The 25,616-nt window shown below is 39.8% G+C and overlaps 1 protein-coding gene across 1 annotated transcript in view; it reads right to left on the reverse strand.

The window, feature by feature from the left end:
- The window catches only part of CSMD3 (CUB and Sushi multiple domains 3), a 1,099,171-nt gene that overhangs the window by 99,339 nt on the left and 974,216 nt on the right, over positions 1 to 25,616 (reverse strand). Inside the window, exons 52-54 of the mRNA XM_026659890.1 lie at positions 21,562 to 21,747; positions 20,245 to 20,439; positions 18,073 to 18,246 (exon numbers count right to left, since the gene is read on the reverse strand). Coding sequence (XP_026515675.1) covers positions 18,073 to 18,246; positions 20,245 to 20,439; positions 21,562 to 21,747 — 555 coding nt within the window. The remainder of the gene's footprint in view (positions 1 to 18,072; positions 18,247 to 20,244; positions 20,440 to 21,561; positions 21,748 to 25,616) is intronic.

Here is a 25,616-nt window from a genome sequence, read left to right on the forward strand (position 1 = left end):
TATGATGACTTGCAAACTCCTTCCCATAGACACATCCTCTCTAAGAGCATACCCTACCTGGCTCCAACTACCTTTCCAGCTTTCTTAAGGAGATGGATGATGCACCAGCTTTACTTATTGCACATTCAAACCTGACTCTCTCGGCTAGTTATTTGATAACAGTCATAGGCGATACTGAGAATGTCTATGAGGCAAAGGCAACCTCAGTTCAACTGGACCTTTGCTCAATCAATCTACCACTCAGGCATCAAATTCCAACTCAATATTTCAGCCTGAACTGGTGACTGCATATCCATGGGCTCCCTGGACTTCGCTCTTATTTCCTGGAAAGATTTCCTAGGAATTAAGAAAAAGGGCCAGAGGGGCTTCAAGGACATCTCATAGTGAATACCTCCCCCAACCCACACTCCTGAGACATCATCCTGAACAATATCACTTACTGGCCAAGATGGTCTTCTCCTGGGTCTCCTCCTATCCAGCCTGAGAAGACCCTCCACCTTCGGAGCTACAGAAGCCACCACATAATTGACCAAATAGTGGGAGGTTGAAAGCTTCAGTATTTCCTAAATTCATGGCTATGACAGCAAAGTTGCCTGCAGAATTCCTTGACAGGACTGGGTACCCCTTTGAAGAGGACATCCTCTCTCCCCCACTGGAAAGTCTGGTTACTGGTACAACAGTACAGGGAAATAGTGAGAAAAGTCTTCAGGCTTCTGCCCAGCAGGTAGGGATGAAATATGTAACACAATCTAAGAAAAAGATATGGATAGTGGTGGGAATTCCAAATTGGAGCTCCTTGATAAACCAAATTTCTTTTGTTCAGGCTGGGATACTTTGCCTTACTTCCAGATCACCAGGAAAATATTATGTTTTGCAAAATGTGTAAGAGTGATCACAATTATAGTCTGGTGGGTCACACGCTTTTCTGGGTCATCAATACTTCTAGGAGCTGCTCTTCTATAGTCACTGACAGAGACACTCTGGCAATGGAGGGCAGGGTACTCTTTAGAATAATAATAAATAATAATGATAATAATAACCTTCATTTATTTTACCAAGTATTCTTCAAGTAAATTTTTTTATTTTCTTACATACTAGTTTGGTTACTTTGATAGAGTACTCTGTCCCAAGTTAAGGCATTCTGCCAGCACTTCTCCTTTCATATCTGTGAATTTAGGCATATGGGTTGTCTTGACTATTCACTCTTCAGTAAGTTATATTGTGGCACTAGAGGCATCTGTAACTGCTAAGGCAGTTCCCACTTTAGACTTACCAGGCAGATACTCAAGACAAAGAAGGCCTTGGTTGTTGGGTCGGGTATAACAGCTAGGAAGGGTGGAACAAGCGAAAGACTTACATCAAGAAAAGCCTATGAAGCTGTTCAGTCCTTTAGGAATTTGAGGTAAGCGGGTACCCGATAGGCCTTTTGCTGCAGTCCAGAGTTGGAAGTCAGCACCTGAGAGTACCATCAGGCACTTTTTGGTCTTGAGGAAGTTTCAGACACAAGGTAACTGAAATTCCCTCCACGGATGAACTATTGAACTGAGCCATTCTTTTTGGGTGACAAATCTGAGGAACTGTCCCAGACAGAGGCGTCAGTAAAGGAGGTTTTGGAACAAATTGATGAATTAGTTTAGTCATAAGTCACTTGGACCACACAGTATTCACCCAAGAATTCTGAAGAAACTCAATTATGAAACTGCAAAACTACTAACTGTGGTATATAACTATTACTTAAATCAGCCTCTGCACCAGATGCCTTCAGGATAGCTAGCATAACACTGAATTTTAAAAAAGGCTCCAGAGGTGATTCTGGCAGTTACAGGCTGGAGAACCTAACCTCAGTACCAGGCAAACTGGTTGAAACTATAGCAAAGAACAGAATTATCAAACATATAGATGAACATGATATGTTGTGGAAGAATCAACACCCAAACTGACTCCATCCAGAGTATTATTATTTTGTAGACATTGGAATATGTAAGCCACCTATTTTAATAGCTTTTCAGACCATATGGTTTCATTGCTTTCACCACCATCATCACCATCACTAATGTTTTGGCTCACTGGGCTATCTATGCCTCATCATCTCTTCCTCTGTTTTTAACTATGAAAAAGTTCTTCATCTACTACACTGCTCTACAGCCAAAATGCTTCTGAAATAAATGTAGTCAAACTTTACTAATTCTGGGTCACTGAGAACGAAAATGATGCTTAAAATTGTTGATTGGCTCTAGTTTTCAAGATATGCTATTGGGTCAGTATATATGACCCTTGACTTGGGAATGGCGGAGGATAACTGAGTTATAAAGGGAAGGGATCTCAATTTAAACCAGAAATGACTAAAATACATCTTTGACTGGATCTATGAATAAATCTATGACTGGGTTTGGACAGTACTTGCTTTTTAGGCAAAACAATGAATGATGCAATCTTAATCTGGTATTGCGTCAGACATGATCTGAATAGAATCATGTTATTCCTAGAAGTCATGGATGATGCAATCCTAACGAAGCTTACATCACTCTGCTGAACAAATTGCCCTATTTCAGCTCTAGAAATCATACAGTGTCGTGGTCTCTTATTTGTCAGTGTTTGATTTTGCAAAGGGACACATTTCTGTTTAGCCAAAGTGAGCAGAGATGCCTCGTACTTGTGTGAACAGTGCAGATAACTTCTGCTATGTTTGTGGTGAAGTGACTTTTGCATCACAAAAGCGCAGTATAACCACTATGGTTAAGAAAGCCTATCACCTTTATTTTGGCTGCAAAATTGGAGATCAGGACAAGAGGTGGGCCCCACAATATGCTGCAACACATGTGCAACAAATCTTCGCCAGTGGTTGAACAGGAAAAGGAAATCTATGCCTTTTGCAGTGCCAATGATTTGGAGAGAGCCAACAGATCATACCAGCAATTGTTACTTCTGCATGGTGACTCCAGTTGGGAAAGGTGTGTCAAAGAAGAAAAAGTGGACTGTGCATTATCCAAACATTCCATCAGCTATACGCCCAGTACCCCACGGAGAAGGACTGCCGGTTCCTGATGCACCAGAATCATTCTCACTTGATTCAGACGAGGAAGAGGATGAAACTTCTGGTCCTGAACCATCAATGTCACAGGACCAACATTTTCTCCCATCCTCCTCCTCTGAACCACACCTCCTAACACAAGGTGAACTGAATGACCTTGTCAGGTATTTGGAACTACCCAAGAGTAAGGCAGAGCTGTTGGGCTCCAGACTACAGCAGTGGAGTGTGATGGCAGCCCTCAACATCGTTCACGATCCAGATGAGTGGAGACTGTTCATTGATTCATCGAAGACGAGTCTTAAAGCTGTTTTACTGCATAATGGCAATGTTTTGCCATCAATTCCAGTTGGTCATGCAGTCCATATGAAGGAAACCTATGACAACATGAAACAACTTTTGAGCTGCATAAACTATGACCAACATCAGTGGCAGCTTTGTGGCCATTTGAAGGTTGTTGCTCTCTTGCTTGGTCTGCAGACTGGATACACAAAGTACTGCTGTTTTCTCTGCGAATGGGATAGTTGTGCAAGAGATTCGCACTACATCAAGAAAGATTGGCCACTCCAACAGTCATTGGAGCCTGGGAGGAAAAGTGTTCAGCATCCACCACTTGTTGAATCAAGGAAGATTTTGTTACCACCCTTACACATCAAGCTGGGTCTGATGAAGAACTTTGTCAAGGCCATTGACAAAACACAAGCAGCTTTCAAGTACCTCCGTGGAAAATTTCCAAGGTTAAGTGAAGCTAAGATAAAGGACGGAGTCTTTGTTGGTCCTCAGATTCGTGAACTTCTTCAAGATGATGCATTTGACCATGCACTGCGTGGCAAGGAAAAGACGGCATGGAAAGCCTTCCAGTTAGTGGCAATAAATTTTCTCAGAAACAACAAGGCAGACAACTACAGGTTGTTGGTGGAAAACCTCCTCAAGGCATACAAAAGCCTTGGTTGCAACATGTCACTAAAGATACATTTTTGGCACTCTCATCTAGATTTTTTTCTACCGAACTGCGGAGCAGTGAGCGACGAGCACGGTGAGCGATTTCACCAGGACATTGCAACAATAGAGAAACGCTATCAAGGCAAATGGAGCCCATCAATGCTTGCAGACTATTGCTGGACAGTGACAAGAGATGCTCCATTTAATGAATACAAGAGACAAGCCAAGAAGCGCCGAGTAGACACTGAATAGGACTAAACTATGTACAGAATAGTTTTTTGCCTTTTGTTTCATAATACATTTTATTTATATAATCCTTTTGCTGATTTTTAAAGTGTTACATAAACAGGACAGGTGAAATATTATCATGTAAAGCAACCATAAACACATGAAAAGACCTAGGTTTACAATTTATGATTAAAACTCTACTATCTACACAATATACCTAGACATAAAATGTAAAAACTTAAATATCTTAGAAACAGTAGCCAATCAATTGTTTTAATTGTCATATTTGAATTCAGCACATCAAAATACATAATAAATAGCACATTTTATCTCTGAAGCAGACGACTTCTCAAAAATTGTAGACCAGTGCTATCAGGGTCTCTTACCTCAATAAATGTATCTTCAAAATTATGTGATAAGCCAGGGGTTGGCAACGTTCGGCACGCGGCTCGCCAGGGTAAGCACCCAGGCGGGCCGGGCCAATTTTATTTACCAATGGGGCGGTGAGAAGCCGAGGCCAGCACATCGCTCGCCCGCACCGCTTCTTGCCGCCCCCATTGGCCCGGGACGGCGAAACGCGGCCAGTGGGGGCCGCGATCGGCCGAACCTGCTGCGTCAGCAGGTAAATAAAACTGGCCCGGCCCGCCAGGGTGCTTACCCTGGCGAGCCGCGTGCCGAACGTTGCCGACCCCTGTGATAAGCTAGGCCCTTGAAGAATTCCACCATCAACGTCAGCCTGGACCAGTCCACACAAGAGATCCACTTCCTGGACACTACAGTGCAAATAAGTGATGGTCACATAAACACCACCCTATACCGGAAACCTACTGACTGCTATACGTACCTACATGCCTCCAGCTTCCATCCAAGACACGATCCATTGTCTACAGCCAAGCCCTAAGATACAACCGAATTTGCTCCAACCCCTCAGACAGAGACAAACACCTACAAGGTCTTTATCAAGCATTCTTAAAACTACAATACCCACCTGGAGAAGTGAGGAAACAGATTGACAGAGCAAGACGGGTACCCAGAAATCAACTACTACAGGACAGGCCCAACAAGGACAATAACAGAACACCAATGGCCATCACATACAGCCCCCAGCTAAAACCTCTCCAGCGCATTATCCACGATCTACAACCTATCCTGGAAAATGATCCCTCAGTCTCACAGACCTTGGGAGGCAGGCCAGTCCTCGCTTAAAGACAACCCTCCAACCTGAAGCAAATACTCACCAGCAACTACACACCACACCACAGAAACACCAACACAGGAACCAATCCCTGTAGCAAACCTCATTGCCTACTCTGTCCCCATATCTACTCTGGCGACACCATCAGAGGACCCAACCACATCAGCCACACCATCAAGGGCTCATTCACCTGCACATCTACTAATGTTATATATGCCATCATGTGCCAGCAATGCCCCTCTGCCATGTACATTGGCCAAACTGGACAGTCCCTCCGCAAAAGAATAAATGGACACAAATCGGACATCAGGAATGGTAACATACAAAAGCCAGTAAGTGAACACTTCAATCTCCCTGGTCATTCTATTACAGATTTAAAAGTCACTATCATTGAACAAAAAAACTTCAGAAACAGACTTCAAAGAGAAACAGCAGAACTAAAATTCATTTGCAAATTTAACACCATTAATCTGGGCTTGAATAGGGACTGGGAGTGGCTGGCTCATTACAGAAGCAGCTTTTCCTCTCCTGGAATTGACACCTCCTCATCTATTATTGGGAGTGGACTACATCCACCCTGATTGAATTGGCCCTGTCAACACTGGTTCTCCACTTGCAAAGTAACTCCCTGCTCTCCATGTGTCAGTGTATAATGCCTGCATCTGTAACTTTCACTCTATGCATCTGAAGAAGTGAGGTTTTTACTCACGAAAACTTATGCCCAAATAATCTGTTAGTCTTTAAGGTGCCACCAGACTCCTTGTTGTTATTGTACACTAGGTTACATTCAACTGACTGTACTTTAATCTAATTTCTGGTCTTTTTCTTATTGTTTTCCCCACCTACTTGAATGTCTCCTTCATTATTTTTGTCAGATTTATTTTTGTTGGAACTTTGCTGTGTCGGGAATGATTTATTAGCCATGACCTGAAGTGGTCTCCTTTAAAAAAATCACCCATAGATTCCAAGACATTATATCTGAAATATTATATTTTCCTAAACTTAGAGGTAGAGAAAACTTGCATTCCAGATACCATGACCTGGTATCTGTAAGTAAATGCTGACATTTTTATAGTGACTATTATAATTGAATTAGTTCTGGTTGCTGTCTCATCTAAATGCAAACTCCTCTACTACTAGTAAGCTATTCAAGACACATGTTTCAACATGTCTTCTTGATCAAGCTGAGTCTGTCCTTCATTCCTACATTTCAATTTATATGGATATTTAGTGTGTTACCATTCACTGCATGCTGTTTTTAAAAATGTTGCTGCATTTTTTTGGATCTCAGTATTAACTTACATTTTGAGAACTACACAAACCTGTTGTTCCAGCTGGTGCTGTTGCTGCTGATGATGAAGAGCTGCAGAAAGGCAGGCAATTGCCCCATCCACTTAGTGTCATCAGGAAGGCCAGATATTATATAACCACCTGATCTAACGCTTGTTTTTGGAGTATTTTGTATTAAGTATTGTCACAGGACAAGATAACTATTTAGGAGGGGTTCAAGCCTAGCTCTGTACTGTTGCTTGTTTACACACGGAACAGAGGTATTGTGGGGCTGATTATTCCCGGGACATATGGGGACTATAAGCCTTATAGCAATGTATGCTGGAGGGGAAAAAAGGAGAGATACAAGATAGACAGATCCCTTTTGTCAGGGTGGTGAGAGGCCCATAAGGATCAGGAGCTGCTTGTAGGCCCTCCCAGTGAGGGAACCTGCAGAGAGAAAGGCCACCAATGAGCTGTTCAGTGAGAGGAAAGACAGAGGAAGGAGTCAGACCTGTTGTGGCAGTTTGGAACAGGCTGGTCAATCCATCCTGAAGAAAAAAGCATGGATAGGAAACATTTCCTCTATAATTTAAAAATCATTTGTATTCTATTCTCATCCTTATCTGTCCCTCATTACTGTAATATCTGAGGGCTTTCCAGAAAGGCAGCAAATGATGTGACTAGCATATTTGTGTGAGGCTTCATTAAATCAGACCCCACAAGGGGTCTCAAGTTTTACCAGTTTTATTGTAGCATTGGGGGAAAAAAAACAATAAGGAGTAAAAAGGGGGCTGAGGAAGTAGCTCCTGCCAATAAGCATAAACAAAATTTAGCTTTAAAACAGTCCATCTTGAGAGCTACACTGTATTTTTGAGGGAGGGGTTTCCTACTTTTGTCCCTCCTTGTATTTTATTTGTTTTTGTAATATGCTTTCCAAAGGCAAATGTTCAAAACAAATAAATTTTATTAGACAGTTTATATTTTAATACTTAATGTGGTGACTTCACATGGAAAGGATGTCACTAAACAAAAAGGTTTTCTTATCACAGATTGGTCTCTGCCTTGTTCACCTCTATCTATAGCAAATTCTGAGGCCATTCAGGCCACTGAAAAAATAAAAATAAAAGCTTCCATTTATGTCCCTATGACCTTTTTTCCTGTTCAAGCTACTTTTGAAATTTTTGGGGGGCTATTCAAACTCCAGGGACAGGTTTTAATTCCTGTTCTAACAAACTAGATACTGTTTCATCTTGAATGTTAAAGCCATTAAACGGGAGGGGAGGAAGACTCCATTTTGAGCCTCTTCAGGAAATCAGTAAAACATTGAGGGATCTTATTATGGATTCTGCAATGTTACATAGATAATTAATGTATTTGAAAATTATACTGGATAAAAGCTGTGATAGTTACACACTTGGCCTTCCTTGAGAACTTGAGGGGGATATTAATCTGTTTCAGATTTTATTAATAACTTTAATCCTACTCTTCAAGTCTCTAAAATATTTCATATTTCAGATAAAAATATATTTCCTGTGATTCTTGCTAAACTGACCCTACATTCTGCTATTGCCACTCTGCTATTGTCGAGTGTTTGGTTTTGAATAGTTGATAACTTATATTTGAAAAAATATTACTACTTTCCCCCCCAAGTTAAGAAAGTACACATTTTCCCAGATAGTGCTAAAAACACATCTATACTTTAAAAGAAAAAGATTTTTTTTTTTTTGCATGCTTTGAGTTTTAAAGCCTTGGTTATTTTTTGCTCCTAAACTATGGCTTTACAAAGATCAGAAAAAATAATCTTTTCTTAGAATTTGCTGATTCTAGTGAATTTTATCTTCCACAGAAAGAAGTACCTGAATTAGACAAAGAAGGGAAACTCATACATCGTTGCCATGGATTCAATTACTTGTTTTTGTCAGTTGATTACCTCTACCTTACTTTATTATGATTCATTAAGCAGAAAAAAGAATATATATGCAATATTTCTACTTACAGACGTAGCCAATGATTTTAGTTTAGTGTTCTCTTATTGGGTGATGTTATGATTAACATGTTATGTCACATATAATCATTGTATGTTAAATAGAGTAAAGTTGTAGGATTATGGAAGTATAAGTGAACACTAAACTAAAATCATTGGCTACGTATGTGTGAAACCATGCAGTTAGAAATTATATATATTAGAAATTATATGTGTGTGTACATATAAATATTACATATTTTAAAGAGGTGTGGATAACTAATTATTTTGAGTCAAAATCAGATAATATGTTTAAGTTGATAGCAATGTTCTTTCTGACTTTTAATTTACTCATGATCAATTATTGTATTTGAAAATATCTGCTGTCCTTCACCTATAGATATTGCTTTATATCCATAACTGCAGGGAATGTCAGTGGTGGAAAAAAGGTCTTAAGGTTTCATATAAACTGAAGTACAGCAATCCATTTCCTCATCAAAATTTTTGCTTTCTTCCCTGAGAAAAGAATACAACTAAATCTTTCATTCTTCAGGTTATAAACAGTATATTCAATAGAATTCTCTATTTCTGATACTTCTAAATGTTTTTTCCAGTATTTATCATAGAGCTTTCCCCCCACAGAAAATGATTTCACTTTCTCGTATTGAAAGAATCCAGTAAAATTGTGAGAGGCACTCTGTAAACTCAGAGATACAATAGTCACAGTTTTATCTCTGTCACTTTAAACTAACAATTTGAAGTGTGTTTTTCATATTTTATTACTACAAAACTTGCAAAACATTTCATTTATTGCTAAGATCTCTATACTAGACCTGGTTGAGGTATTTTTCTAAATGTTTGGAACACTGTTTTTTTCTTACAAGTGCTCTGTTATGCCAGCCACATTAAACGAGACTCACCTATCCCTCCTTAATTGTCAATTTAGCTTCAACACTGCAAAAAAAAATGTTTGTGAGCAAACATACTAATTAACAAAATGAATTTCCTATAGCCATTCCCTTCTGCATTCACCTTCTGTGAATATTTGAACCATTGAGGTGATTCATTAAAATGAATATTCACACAATACAGCATTGCACTTGAAATATTCAAGATGAGATGGGACACAGTTCAACATAGGAGGAGAGACTCAGAATATTCATTGTCATAGCCCTGGCACAGAGGCAATTGGACTACTTATACATGGGAATTACCACACTCTTTGCAATTAGAACTGTGCAATTAGCCCAGAAGGCCTGTCTAAGTTACAGCAGTTTCTTGAGGATAATCTATAGGCTTCAGGACTACAGACCTTCAATAACTCCAGCACCTACATGCCACTTCTATGTCCAAAATGCCTCCTGTTGTAGGGCTTGCAAGGGGAGCCTCTGGGGTGTCTCATGGCTTTCTTCCACAGTGCCTGCATTGTGCAGAATCCTTTCCCAGCCAGAAATAAGACTTTTAGTCCCCCTTTATGACTCTCCTGCCCTTCCATTAGGTGATCTCACACCATATCTGCACCCAGACAATAAATCTTACAATAACCTCATTTTTCTAGGAAGGATGTGTTGGACACCTGTGTCCCACATAGGTAAAGGTTTATTTTTTTCTTAAACACCCTAATTCTACTTATCAGCTACCTCTCCTTAAGTGTATCTACAATCACTTCTCCTTGTAAATAGAGTTACACTGATCCATTACGTGAACAGAAACAATCAAGACCAACATATGACGTCCATAACCAGTGACAACCAACACAGCTTGCACTATCTGTTACCATTGCTGTTTGGAAGTGTTCTCCCTTGTGCTGAGCAGTGTATTGGTATAGGGGTACAATAATCTTATAGTTTGCATTATATTATCGTTATTTGTGGTGCTGTAAAGTTTTGTTATGTATTGCAATTTGCACTAGCTGGTTGGATTCTCTTTCTTCTGTTCAGTGCTGTGTGGTTGTGGGATGTATAGTAATTGTTTTGGTTCTGGTTTACAGAATTTTTGTAAATTTTTGCAATGTTTATGCCGCTGGAGGGGAACATGAAGTTGTCTAACAGGGTGATTAAGTCAGTTTTAGGTAAATCTGTTGGGAAATGGTTGGAGTCCCCAACCTGGCTGCCTGGGGGAAAGACACTGCTTTATGCAACAGGACTTAAACAGAACCCACTTTTAAAGGTTTCCAGGGGATGATTCTAAAGGAATCTCCAGCCCTTAAAATGGAAGTACAGTGATAGTTATGTATTACAATGTTTAAGCTTTAACATCTGTTTTACTTCCAAGCATGTGCCTGGGGTTGACAGTGGCATACCAGATGCAATGTCTCATTTTCAGATCAGCAGATTTCAGGATCTGGCACCAGAAGCCAGCAAGGAACCCAAAAAGATGCCGCTAGCTCTATGGAACCTTGGCTTATGATGGTTGTCAGTGTAGCACAGAAGTTGGTGGCTCTGTGAACATTATGGAGCTATGGGAGGAGTTTTAATATTTTTTGTGCAATTGCAGGATCTGGAAGGCCAGACACCAATATGGCCCATTACAGAGGAACCCAACCATCGTCACTCGCCTATTGGCCCTTACATTTGTCAGTAGGCTGAACGATTACCCAGATCCTTGCAGCAGTTATTTAATTTGAAGGTTTCTAGCGTGGCAGTCTTGATGCACCAATCTTATGGAGGATACACATTGGTCCCATCACTGTTAATATGCTTAGGAATCTGGTGCAATCTGGAACCCATATGTCATTGTGGACAGGAAAAGGCCTTGTTCAGGGCAGCATTTCTGGTAGCATTTTTGTTTTTTTTTTAGTTTTTCAGATAAGTGAGTTAATATCTGGGTCCAGTAGGGATTCTTCTGGAAGGGCTTTGGAACTGAGGGATATACACTGGGAGGGGTGACTGGTTACGTTAACGTTAAAAAAGTCAAAGATGGCTCCAGGAGGCTGGACTGAATTCATTAATCTGTAGGATGGTGACAAGCCCTGAATATGCCCTTTAGAGGCTGTGAGGGTGTACATGGTAATAAGACCAGGGAGGAATGGGCCCCTCTTTATTCACAATGATGGGAGTCCACTCACAACATACCAGGATGGGGAATGACACAGTTGGGGATCCCAGCACATGAATTTGGTTCCCACTCAGGATTCCAGCAACAACAGCAGTGGCCCGGCTGGTTATGGGGCCTAGTGCAATTGAGGCAATTGGGTATTAGGTATGCTGAAGCATACAGAACATATGCAAAACCTCAGGTGGGGGAATCAGTTTTAATTTTCCATTGGGTTTTCAGTCCAAATGCTGGCAGACAGGCCAGGCAGACAGCCCTGTGGTTCTGTGGGCATAGTATTGTTTACTGAGCATAGGGGAGGAGGTTTGCATCTGGGCCTCACTGGTGAAACAATCCTGAGCTGCAAAGGAGGAGGGACATGTTATGGGATCAGCAGATGCCCCTTTTGTCTCTGTGGGGACCTGTGAGTGGACATCAGATATAACTGTGTTTCACCTTGGGGAAAATGATTTGGGACCGTGTAAAGGGACAGACTTAATGATCAGATCTCAGAGGGACTTGGGGCAGATCCTGGAACTTTTCCCAGGAATAAAAATGGTGTGGTCAGACATGTCGCGATGCAGGATAAGGCAAGGAACTGTGAAGCCCCTGCAAGCCAAAAACACTAGGAAGTATGAGAATAGGGAGGTAGCCAAATTGATGGGTGCCATGGGAGCAGTCAGTCATTTCACATCCATAGCATACGGTGCAGCAGAATTATTCAGGGAGGAGGGGGCTCACCTGTCAGACTTGGAAGCTGACATGTTTTTGTCTGATATTAAAGGGGGCATTAGGAGATGTCTGGGGACCCAGCTAGGATGTGGGGAGGCAGACAAACTAGTTGCTGGTGCCTCCTTGTGGCAGACATCCAGTGCAGGTATTCCATAGGGAAGGGATACAGGGATCAGATAAAATGGATTGGTAAAGAATTAAAAGGAGGTATTATTTAAAGGAGCGGAAACGGGAGGAGAGGTTCAGCACTATGACTGATATGGCAGGGAGCTATCCTCCCTCTTCATAGTCCCTCCTTAACCCTCATTCGAGGGGGGGAGATGGTGAGAACCCAGAAACAGGTTGGCTGGGGACCAGGATGGGTAAGGGGCACGGCAGACAGAAGCCCCCTAGGTATATATTGAAATGATTATGGATTTACCTGCATTGTATATTTTTATCTGTTGGGTACTCACAGACATTTAAGAATAAAGTTGCAGCCTAATTAAATCACATCTAGTGTCTCCTGTCCATCTTCCAACATAGCTGGACAATGTAAGTACAGTTGTATTTGTCTGAGTGTGAGTAGCATTGCAGCTTGGCAAACAAAAGTGGGGAGGCTATGGGACCACTGTGGTGGGGAAAATGATTAAACAGTGATTGGGAGATTTTTGAAATATCAGGTGCAATTTACTGAATGTTTTATTTTTAATTATTTTTCAGTGACAAGTATTAAATATAAAATTATAAAGAAGTAAATATGAAAATAGAATACTAAATCTGAAATACAAAGAAAAGAGTATACAATAACTATTCCCACACAGACAAAACCAAAAGTTTATCCATCTCCCACAAAAAAGAGTAAATAAATAAACAATCAAACATTTATATTTAAAAAGAGGAAACCTACCTGGTACTTGTTTATAATACTAGACTTGCTTGCCATGAGCTAATTATGTTTTATGAACAAACCAACAAATGTAGACTAACTCCTCAGTTCTGCCCTATTTCCCCAAAGTTTCCCTGTAGCTTTTCCCCATTAAAAACTTTATTATTTCTCTCTTCCCCATCCAGTGGCCTGATTTTCCATTGCTAGTACCATTTCTAGTAATTTGGGTCACAATTTAGGGAACCACTTAAGCATGAGCTCATATCCATCCATATTCTGCAAAGCATGTGCATAAGTACATTGGATTCCATGGAAGCTTTGCTGAAAAGGAATGTTTTACTGAATTGGGGCCTTTCCCTTGTGTAAGGTGGGTATAAAAGACCACCAGTCTGATCTGGCAATGATTCATAGCCACTTGGCAGAAGTTTAAAAGACTATGCAAGAGGTCAGGTAATGGAGAAACTAGCCCAACTTTTCTTTCTCCCTTCTCTCACTCCTCCCACCTGTCATTCCTGTCTCCACCTCAACCAGTTTACTCACTCCCAGCTCACTTAACTCTTTCCCTTCCACAGTGAATTAGCTACTCCCTCTTACTCTCCCTCCCACTGCACTTTCAGTTTCACAAAGTTTAAGACCAGAGGAGACTAGCAGATCACCTAGGCTGACCTCCTCTGTATTACAGCTGATTAAATTTCACCCAGATGCCCCTATATTGAGCCCAATGACTTTAGTGAGACTAAAGCATTTCAATGCTCAGGAGACTAAACTGTTTCGTGCCACTGCCAGAAAACAGGAGAGATCCAGGTGCCACCAATGCCTGAAGCAGTAGCAATGGAATTTATTACGTGAGATATACACAGATGATGCCAGCAGGAGAGGAAGGTGAAAAGCCCAAGGCCTCTGCCAATATGATCTGGAGAATAATTCCTTCCCAACCCCAAATCTGGCGATCAGTTTGACCATGAACATGTGAGCAAAGACACCAACCAGGCATCTAACAAAGAAAGTTCTCTGTACCACCTCACAGCCCTGATTCACTCCATCCAGTGTCCCATTTCTGTGTGCAATCCATGATGCTTCAAGAGGAAGGCGAAAACAAACAAACAAACAAACAAACAAACAAACAAACAAACCCAGAATACATCTGGCCAACTGTGTACTAGAGAAAAAAATCCTCTGTGACCTCTGCAGATGACCACTGGAGCCCTGAAGCATGAGATTTAATTATTGGCTTTATCTTAATGCAGAGCTGCAAGTGTTTTGAGAACGTTGAGGGTAATACAGGCAATTCTGTTCTCCCCGTGGCTGACGAAGGAAGGGGACAGTTGATAGATTACATGGTCAGAAACTACTACCATGACCATCCAACCCAAAACTGGATTTAAACATACTTTTTAGAAAAAAATATCTAAACTCATTTAGAAGACTCCAAGCAACAGTGAGACCACCACCACCACAACTGGTAAACTGATGCAATGTTTAATTACCCTCTCCCTGAAGAAACAGATTGACAGAGCCAGAAGAGTACCCAAAAGTCACCTACTAAAGGACAGGCCCAACAAAGAAAGTAACAGAATGCCACTAGCCGTCACCTTCAGCCCCGAACTAAAACCTCTCCAGCGCATCATCAAGTATCTACAACCTATCCTGAAGGACGATCCCTCACTCTCACAGATCTTGGGAGACAGGACAGTCCTCGCTTACAGACAGCCCCCCAACCTGAAGCAAATACTCACCAGCTACCACACACCACACAACAAAAACACTAACCCAGGAACCTATCCTTGCAACAAAGCCTGTTGCCAACTCTGTCCACAAATCTATTCAGGGGACACCATCATAGGACCTAATCACATCAGCCACACTATCAAAGGCTCGTTCACATGCAAATCTACCAATATAATATATGCCATCATGTGCCAGCAATGCCCCCTCTGCCATGTACATTGGCCAAACCGGACAGTCTCTACACAAAAGAATAAATGGACACAAATCAGACATCAAGAATTATAACATTCAAAACCAGTGAGAGAACACTTCAATCTCCTTGGTCACTCGATTACAGACCTCAAAGTCACAATACTCCAACAAAAAAACTTCAAAAACAGACTCCAACAAGAATTGGAATTAATTTGCAAACTGGACATCATTAAATTAGGCTTGACTAAAGACTGGGAGTGGATGGGTCATTACACAAAGTAAAACCTATTTCCCCATGCTAATTTTTCCCCCTTCTGTTACTCACATCTTCTTGTCAACTGTTGGAAATGGGCCATCCTGATTATCCCTACAAAAGTTTTAATAGCCCACCTTAACTGATTACTCTCGTTATAGTTATATGGCAACACCCATTTTTTCATGTCCCCTGTGTATATATATCTTCCTATTGTATTTTCCACTGCATGCATCCGATGAAGTGGGGTTTAGCCCACAAAAGCTCATGCTCAAATACATTTGTTAGTCTCTAAAGTGCCACAAGTACTCCTCACTCTTTTTGCTGATACAGACTAACACGGCTACCACTCTGAAACCAATCATTTCAATGTAATATTATTTCTAACATCAACTTCCAGACACTGTTGTTTGTTATGCCTTGTCTGTGAGATTGAAAAGTTCAGTTCCCTATTTATTCTTCTCTTTTATATCAGCTCATTTTTTCCCTCTCTACTATGTTCTGTCTTCTTTTGCTCATGTCCATGTCCATGACCACATTTTGTTCTCTTGGCCAACCTTCCCTTTATCTTCTTCGCTCTTTTTGCCTTATGGGTCCATCATAGCTCACTATTTGCCTCCCTCTATTGTTTTCCTCATTCTCTCCAAAACCATCTGTTTACTATCTTTCCAACTTAATTAATCAAATACCTGTCCTTCAATCAGATCTCAGCACCACAGTCCCATCAGTCAACACCAAATTACTCTCTGGGGAAGGAAATATAGAACCTATCACAGTTTTTTGAAGAAAAAACCCCCACTTCGCTCCCAAACATATGGAATTCAAAAAGCAGCCAGCAGGGGCACTGCTCTGAGAACAACAAAGTTGAGTGAGTGTTACTTGTCTCCATTTGATATATTTCTCCTATCACCAGCTTCTGTTACCATTGTCAAATTTTACAGTAACATTGTGCCCAGTCTGCCATTTCTATCAGTAAAATTTTGTCCCTTCTCCTTTGAAAAAGTACCATTGACAGAATTAAAGTTTTTAAAATACATTTGAGAACATACTCTGGTGCTCATGTTACTCTGACTCAGCTATTACTTTTTTTGATTACTCTAAACTCTTTTGATACTGTTCTTTTCATACCCCTTGTCAATAACTTATTACTATTGGATATTACAGTGTTGTCACTTAACAATAACAAATACAACTCAGGGAAAAAAGTGTCACTGCATATTTCATATAAGACTGGTCAACTCAGGTTATCCCTTTCAAGTTTTCATTACAGATTGTATAACCTGATAATATTTTCAAGCTCATTATTAGTAATGTCCTATGTTTCTACAGGCAAAAATTAAGCAAAGTTAAATAAAAGTGGGACTTAAAATACTTACTACCTTACTTGGCAAGAAGTTGTTTTGCTTAAATTGATTAAAAAGAATCTGTTCAAGATGCTCTGCAAAAGTAACAGCCAAGCTTTTCTAAGCTTTTTTAAGAAGTTAGCATTTTTGAGACTAATGATTCTCTCATAATTATTTCTCATTTCTCCAAATCTATAATAGCTGTGACCTTAATAAACAAGCAGGTAATTATGGAAGAAAAATTCAGTAGATTTTGAATCTACACATGGTATGGGTATATATGGCTTTTAGTTTTTAAATATTCTGCCTCATCATATCTTTTAATTTAAAGAAAAACATTTATCAAATAACGGAATCCTCTTTCTTCTCTGTCAAGTGCTATGCATATTAAACTGAAAGGAAACACAAATAAAAATAACACATTCCCCTCTACTATGAGTCAGCCAAAAAAATTCTACTAAAGATTTATGGATATACAGGTAACTCTTTTGCTCATCCATGAATCATTTGAAGCCTAGAGCTGTCTTAGCTGAAGACTGACACAGGAAGAAAATCTGAGCTACAGAAACACAGCTATCCCAAAGAAAAAAAATAGCGTACAAATATATCAGCAAACTGTACACAAGGAATCCTCCCACTGGTATGCTGGCCCAGGCCTTAAATGTACTGCATTTTTACTGAAGGATGCTAGTATGGATAGTTATGAAAATCCCACTTTATGGATATTTTAATATTCCTCACCTACTACCTGAAGGATAATAAGAGAAAATGGGACTATAATGCTACATTCAAAAATCAAAACTTTATCACCACTTTGACCTCCGTTGAAAAGAAAATGTTAATTGCATGCAGTTCTAATAAAGTCAACAAAATAATCAAGAACAAAACATGCTGAATCAAAATTCACTGAAATGGGTCCTTGAAATTACTCCACTGAGCACAGAAGAAACCCTCAAAAAGCATCTCAACTCTGCTCACAATGTGGGGGGTTCGGGAGTAGATTCTGAAAGAGACATACATGGACATCTAGGTCCATTAATAAGAATGTAGGTACATTTAGGTCCTTTAGTTTAAACTTGAGACTCTTGTAAAGCATAGGGATGGATAGAGTCAATAAACACTAACTGGACTGTAGATTTCCCCCCATAAATATCTATTGTTAAGAAAAAAATAGGACTCATCACAGTCATAAGAGTTCCGTACATGGAAGAAGAGGCCCTTGTTGACTTTTGCTGATGCCTGCTAAAGAAAGGTTGTAAAAGAAAGCAGACAGGCCATTATTACAGTTTCCATACCTAAGCATCTGGTCTCAGTTCCACTCCAGAGTCCAGAAGAAAGACATTCCCTTACAGTAGAGCCAACTAGCATGAATCCGGAATCACAGGTAAATATAGCTGTAGATCCATATGTGATTTGAGTTCCAATCTTATTCCCATTGGGAGGTACAGGAAGTTCTCCACAAGAAATAACTTTAAGGGAAAAAATACACATTTTGTATTGAGCATCTCACTAAAAACATTTAATACACGTTTTTGACTGGTTAAAATAAACACCGGAGGGTAGTCTATTCTGATCTGTGGGAAAAATGGATACAGAAATCTGTGTGCAAAATAAAGACTATGTCATGAGGATTCTTGCTCAACATTTGAAAACTATTTTAAATTATCACTGTAAAATTATTTTTTAAAACCAATTAGAAAATTTTAATAAACAAAAAATCATTGATATTTAATTATCTAGTTTTTGTGAATGAAATATAAACGTTTCTATGCTCACTTTGTTATTATTTTTGTAAAACAGTACATTTGAGTTTCTTTGGACAGAGGATATATTATATAATTTGTATCTTGTACGTCATTGTACATCACATGCCCTAGCATTTATAAAACACGGAGTTTTAATATTGGATGAATTATGTTCAGTAAGTCCATTCTTTTAGTCACAATCCAGAGAATTTTCTGATTTAGAAGAAGACAATGTTTTCTCTTTAAAAACTTTTAATAAATGGAAATAGTGCAATTAGGAAAATTAACTTTAGTGCTACTCTGAAAAACTTTAGGTGTACAGATAGATGAATGAGGCCTTAGCATAATACGGAAGGATTGGACTTTGTTGTACATAGCACTTCAAAGTGATAATGAATTACTACTTTCTCTCTGGAAGAGTCAAAGCAGGATTTACATACAATATTTCAACACAGAGAGCCTAAATTGTTTTAAAAGAACTCCCATTTTGGAGGGGGGAACTCCCCCCCTCCAAATTAAGTCTGGAATTTCCAAGAAGATGAAAATAATTTTGAATTATTAAATATCTAATTCATTAAATATCTTAAACTGTATTTTGGAGTCTTTTGTCTATTAATAGTTGTAGTTGTGTTCTCTCCTAAATAGGGATTATTATAAATATTGTATATGAGCTTATCTGTACATTTTGTTAGGGATTTTATATGTACATGCACCCATAAACGCTAATTTTGACCCACTTTCCAGAAGAATGGTAGTTATTTGGTTCTTTAGAGGGGAAAACAATGAAATACTGGTTGTGTAGTCCTCAGATAATAATACAAGTCCAAACCTTTCAAACATGGGGGCATAATGCTCCTTTATAAAAGTGGCCTGATTCTCATAGGTGCCTATATTTAGCCACACAAGATTACATATTTTAGCCTCCTTTTTTAAAAGTTCCTGTCTCCATTATACTTTATATTCACTACTTCTCTCTCTTAAAGCCCATGCAGCCAGGTGGTGCTATTAGGATACCAGCTTGTGGTGAAGATGATGCAGATCCTCACCAACCCAAGCAAGCTCCTAAAGAAAAATCCCTCCCTACTGGGGGGATGGATAGCTCAGTGGTTTGAGCATTGGCATGCTAAACCCAGGGTTGTGAGTTCAATCCTTGAGGGGGCCACTTAAGGGTCTGGGGTAGAATCAGTACTGGGTCCTGCTAGTGAAGGCAGGGGGCTGGACTCGATGACCCTTCAGGGTCCCTTCCAGTTCTATGAGATAGGTATATCTTCTCTGCTGTCTCAAGTGAGTGTGAAAGCTGTACCATGTTCCTAGTGCACCTAGTCAGAGTTCTTGATCTTTAGGGGGTGGCTTGTACCACTGCTGGCTCTAGGAGAGAACAGTCCCTATACTTCACTAGGACAGAAAGCTATTGTGTATGATCCTTGCATGGGGTGTGCAGGGTAGGGTGGAGAGAAACCTTGTGCTCTGTTCATCCCCCTCTGTGTACCTGTACTAGTGACAGACACCTCAAGAGGACAATTGGGTGTGCACATCCCTATTACCATAAATGTAATCATCTTGATTTTCATTAACAATAATGTATATTACTTTACAAAGATTGGCCTTGGGCCTATCCAGGGAATTCTGTCACAGGAAGGGTTCTGCTATTCCACTAAACTGGGGGAAAATATTTTTCTATGTGCCACCTACAAGGAAGGTTTACACACAATGTATACTCACTTTGGCAGTAAGGCCTCTCGTTTCTCCAACTCCATGTTCCATTAGCAAGACACTCAACGGATGCTGGTCCCAAACCATAATAGCCTGGATCGCAGCTAAAAACAACTTTTGTTTTGTACTCATAATGTGAGCCATTCACTATTCGCCATCTCCCATGTTCCAAAGTAAAGGAATTGATGCTTGGACATGTAACAACTTACAAAACAAAACAAATCAACAAAAAAATCCCTATGAGACCAGTATTTGTGGCTCAGGAAGTACAAGTTAACAAGAATATGAAATAATGAATATTTGTTCCTATGAATTCAGTGTCAAATTTTAACCATAATAGCTTCCTATTTGGAGTCTGTGTCTGATTTCATAATCTGCATAGGGCTGAGCTGTAATCCTTATGTATGTGGTCACTAGCACATTGGATCTTTCTTGGCAAAAGGAACTATTGCCCCATCTCTGGATCCTACGTTCTTTCTCCCCACAACAAATGAGAGTACCCCACCACCTTCCTAACCTCCTGTCATCCCAAGGCCCACAGCACCACAGTTATTCCATGCTCTGCAGAGTTTTGCGCACTAGATCCCCAAGACTCACAAGAAGCCTTCTCTTGCTGCTGATCCCCTTTTCCTGAGGGACAAAGAGATATCAGGAAAGGTTCTTAAATTTACCTTGCTGGGTACGTGTTTGTGTCTCTAGAGGCACTCATCTTTTCCCCTTTCCAAAACTCCATAGGATGGGGAACGATCCACATCTGGATGGACCACTCGCCTTTCCTAGGCTGAGATTTCTGCTTCAGCATGGTGGCCCATTTGGATTTTCATAGCTAATTTATAGCCAGAGAAGTATCCACATGTCCCTGGGGAACTGCATGTGCATTTCCTCCTCAGTGTCGTCTCCTGGAATCTAGGTGATGTGGGGTCATTAGCATGGGGTGGGAGGTTGCAATCTGTATTGGTGCTACACAGCTGTCCCAGAGGACCAGGGAAAGTGATTAGGAGAGTCTAAGATCTCCTTAAGACTCCGTGGCCTTAGATTCTGACTTGGCCAGGGGGCTCCTGCCAGCTTCTGAAGCAGGAATGCTAAGGACTTGAAACTGAGTTATTAACTTTAATGCATTCTATAATGCATTTATTTTCCAACTGTCACAGCAGTTTGCAGTACATATATATATATATGATCAAAACAAGTTTAATGTATTCAAATGGCTCACTGTATTAATTAGCCAAAAACAGAACTCTTAAATAATTTGAAACAGAGCTCCTTTTGATTAATGAAAATAAAATACAGGAATGTTCTTAGAGAGGATTTCTCAATGCTACATACCTACACAACGAGGTGTTTTATTATGATTGCTCCATGTACCATCTGGCTGGCAGACTGCAGTAGTAAGCTCCTTGGATGATAGTCTATACCCATCATTGCAAAAGTAAGTAACGCGGGTGCCAACCAAGTAATCTGTAGTTAAGATTCCACCATTTAATGGAGCTTTAGGAATTCCACAAGATATTGCTGAATTAAAAGAAACACAAACAACATGTTATTTACCACTTTGTGATAAGTAATATCTTGTCTCAAATGCTTTAAGTATCATGCCACAACATTAATATACTTGTGAGGAGGGATTAGTAATTTATTAGTGTATATTTTAAGACCACACAGACTTCATGGGTTCTAAATTTTCAAAGGAACTAAACCTTGGGAGGTTTATGGCTCATTAATCTGGCCTTTTAAAGGTATCTGGGGTTGGGGAGGAAATGAGAGTTATAGTTCAGTAACCCTCTAGCTATCCTTTCAGATTGCAGAGAATGATGAATGATGATGCAGTATGGAAGAGAAGAATAACAGGAGCAGCACGATCCTATGGATAGGATACTAGACTGAGACTCTAGAGATCTGGTTCTTTTCCTGGCTCTCCCACTGATGTGCCGTGTGACCTTGAGCAAAACACTTATAGTAAACCAGAGGTCCCCAAACTGTGGGATGCACCCCCCCTAGAAGGGAATGGAGAAAGTTCAGGGGCGCAGCTGGGGCCGGGGAAGGAGCGCCACCCACCAGCTCTGCTCCTGGCCCTGGCTGCTGGCCCCAGCCTCGGCCCCTTTACCCCGTCCACGTCCCCCCCCCCAAGCCAAAGCCCTGCTCCCAGTCCCGGGTTGGGGGAGTGGGGGGTGGAAAGGGATAAGGGGGGCATGAAGTAAAATGTTGGGGACCACTGCAGTAAACTTTCTACATTTCAGTTTCTTCACTTGTAAAATGGGAATAACAATGCTTTCTCATTTTTTGTAAGATACTTTAAAATCAACAGATGAAAAGAATTGTATAAATGTGAAGTATTGTTATTTTTAAAAAGCAAGGTGGGGGGCAGAGAAGAACAGATACCACACAATGCTGTTTCTTTTGCTAAGAAACCAATTCTGAATCTCTTCTTCACTTTAGCAGCCTCTGTGTGGCAGGGACTTTAAATTCAGGTGTTAATATACTTTTATTAGTCCTTTTTTCCCATTTGGCATTTCAGATTTCTTTATATAACTTGCATCCTTCGTATACTATTTGTCTGGCTTCATAAGTCGTGTATAGTTGATCACATGATTTATACAGCCTAGCATCTAATCTCTGTCTGAGATTTGATCATTTCAAGGATCATAAATGAGTTGTAAGACGATCTTTATTGGATGAAAATATTACATATATAAATTACATATATATAAATAAAACAAAAGTATGGGCCGTCAAAATGGTATCATCTGGGTTGAGTATTGCAAAAACCATTAGATCCATTCCTGGTTTTGTAACTCACATTTGCTGCATGGGGAAAAATGCCAAACTAGCTTAATTACAGGCACCAGCAATCTCCTTGAGTGAGCTCTTTAACTAATCCTGTTTTCTCCTTTGTACAATAGTGTCTTAAAGGTGAAAGACTCCCTCAGTTTGGTGAAGAAGCATGTTTCTACCTAGCATATTTAGTCATTTCACTGTATACAGTATATGAGATCAGTCATAAAGAAAATTCTGTATCTCTTATCGACTCTGTTAACAGGAGCTGACCAAACTGACATAAGTGGATTATACTAAATGCTGAATCTTAAGGTAAAAAGATAGTGGGGACCCAGAAGAGCAAAAGTACAGATCAAAATAGAGAATCAGAGAGATCTGATAAGAGAGGGCTTCGGAGCAGAAAAGAGGAGGAGAGAAAAAGCATACAGAGTGCAAAGAGAAGATAGCAGAAATTACCAAGCCACAGCCATTCAGAGTAAAGATGTACATTTGTAGTGCTAAGCTTTGAGGTGCTGATATTTTAATATTTTAATGTGTTATTTCAAGTGTTAAATATAAAACGTTAAATTAGGAAATATTTTACTTAACGTGTATATTTTCTGATTAAAACACTATTTTCTAAAGAAAATATTTTCTTTAGATTCCTCGTTTATTTAGAAACGCTGCATACTATCTACGAATGCTTTCTTTCCACAGAAAACACTGTAAATTAGAGCTGTGATAGGAATAACATTATGAGTAAACAAAGACCCACGTGCAATATGAGACCCAGGAAAGTCATATCTGGTCTATCACTTTCCAAGCATTCAGTGAACATAAATCTTGTATGTGTAAAAATGGAAATTTTTGTCCATGAGAAAAAAACACATTACTATAACTACCTTTGAGTCTCAAGAGGCTAATTCCTGTCTTTCTGAGTTTTAATAAAGTGTCACACACAAACCTGATGTTGATGTAGTAGTTTCCCCTTGAAATAACCCCATCAATTTAACACACAACGTTACTGATAGAACTGTACTTACTGAAACCGGTGACAGACTTGAAATGGCAGATGTTTCATTGCATCTAAATAATGCTGCTCATCTTGTAAAATGTACGTTACCATTTTGATGAATACACCATTACTGTAGAATAATTGTCAAATAGGAATACCTGAAGTTTTCTGAAGTGCTTCTTACCATAGCATCTAAGCATTCAATGAGGTGAATAGGATCTGCATGATGATGTCCAAAGTGGACATTAGTTTCCTTTTACCCTTTCCAAGTTCCAGGAAGTGGTGGTAGGTTTTTTGTTTATTTGTATGAACAGTAGCTATAGTGGAATGATTTAGGAAAAAAAGTAGGTAGTGTAGCTAGCTCCACAATTGTTGAAACTTTGGCTTAGTCTAATATACTCTAATGGATCATTGAACAATCAACCCCTCTTGATTGAGACTTGTTTATCTCTGGCTTTCATGTGCTATGTCTTGGGATTTGTTAGCTGTATTGTCTCAGAGGGGGAATAACTGTATTGTCTGATCATGGATAGAGAGGATGTCTGGTGAAGCTATCTATTGGTGGTTCTGAAGAGCCATACCAAAGTCTTGAATGGGCACTAGAACAAAACTGAGAGCCAGTGAGTGCGGGGTTTAGAGAAGAGGGGTGATGTGCTGCTCAGAGCTCTGCAAGGGACTGTGCTTCCTGGTGCATAATTCCTTCCGGAGTTGCTCCAGGAGCAGTGCAGCTTTGTTTTCACCCCCCAGTTGAGGGCAGTAGCTAGGTGGCACAATCGGGCCCTAAAAGTGGAACTTTTAGAATGATGGTAATCCTTTACTGATCAGTGCTGATCAATCCCGTGTCGTCACAATTTCAGAAACAGTAGTGTTCTTCCAAGAGTGACTGATTTCTCAGATGTGATGACTACTGGTGTAAAAATAGTTTAGGATGTTCAAAATACTTGACTTGACTCTCAGCCATTAAAACTTCCTTATGTTTGGTGATTTCTTATTATTTCAAACACATATGCTACAATAAAACCTCACTAATTTGCACTAATGACTGGAAGACCCATGTTGGCTTATTGTATTTTGAGAATCAGTGAATAAAAAAAAAACATGATCAAACAAGCAAACCTCATTGCGAACTATGGACTTTGTAAATGCTGATCTTAACAATATGGAGGAATCAGTGTAATAAGACACTTCTTCCCATGCAGGTGCTAAAAACTTTTATGGTTTTGCATCTTTAGCATACCAGTCACTGCAGACATGACAAGGTATTACATTGAGAAGTTAGGGGATTCTGCTAGATATTCTTTTATGTCATTTGCTTTGTTTGCTCAACACATTTTCTCTAGATTTCAGCCCCAAGGCATCGTGCCCGACACCAGCACAAGAAATTATGCAAATTAACAATAATATTGATTTGTGGAGAGGTCTGTGCAAAGCAACATTTATCAATGAGATAAATAGCTAAATAAATAAATAAAGCTAAACATCAAGTAATGTTGGTATAAAGTGTCTAACATTCAAGAAATGTAATCAATAACCGAGTGAAAAAAACTATTTAAGAAAAAAAAAAAAAAACTCTGAAGAAGTTGAGGATCTATGATTTCTTGTAAACACACAC

Source organism: Terrapene carolina, unplaced genomic scaffold (genome assembly GCF_002925995.2).
Source record: "Terrapene carolina triunguis isolate 2854851 unplaced genomic scaffold, T_m_triunguis-2.0 Scaffold58, whole genome shotgun sequence".
In the NCBI taxonomy this organism is placed as follows: domain Eukaryota; kingdom Metazoa; phylum Chordata; order Testudines; family Emydidae; genus Terrapene; species Terrapene triunguis.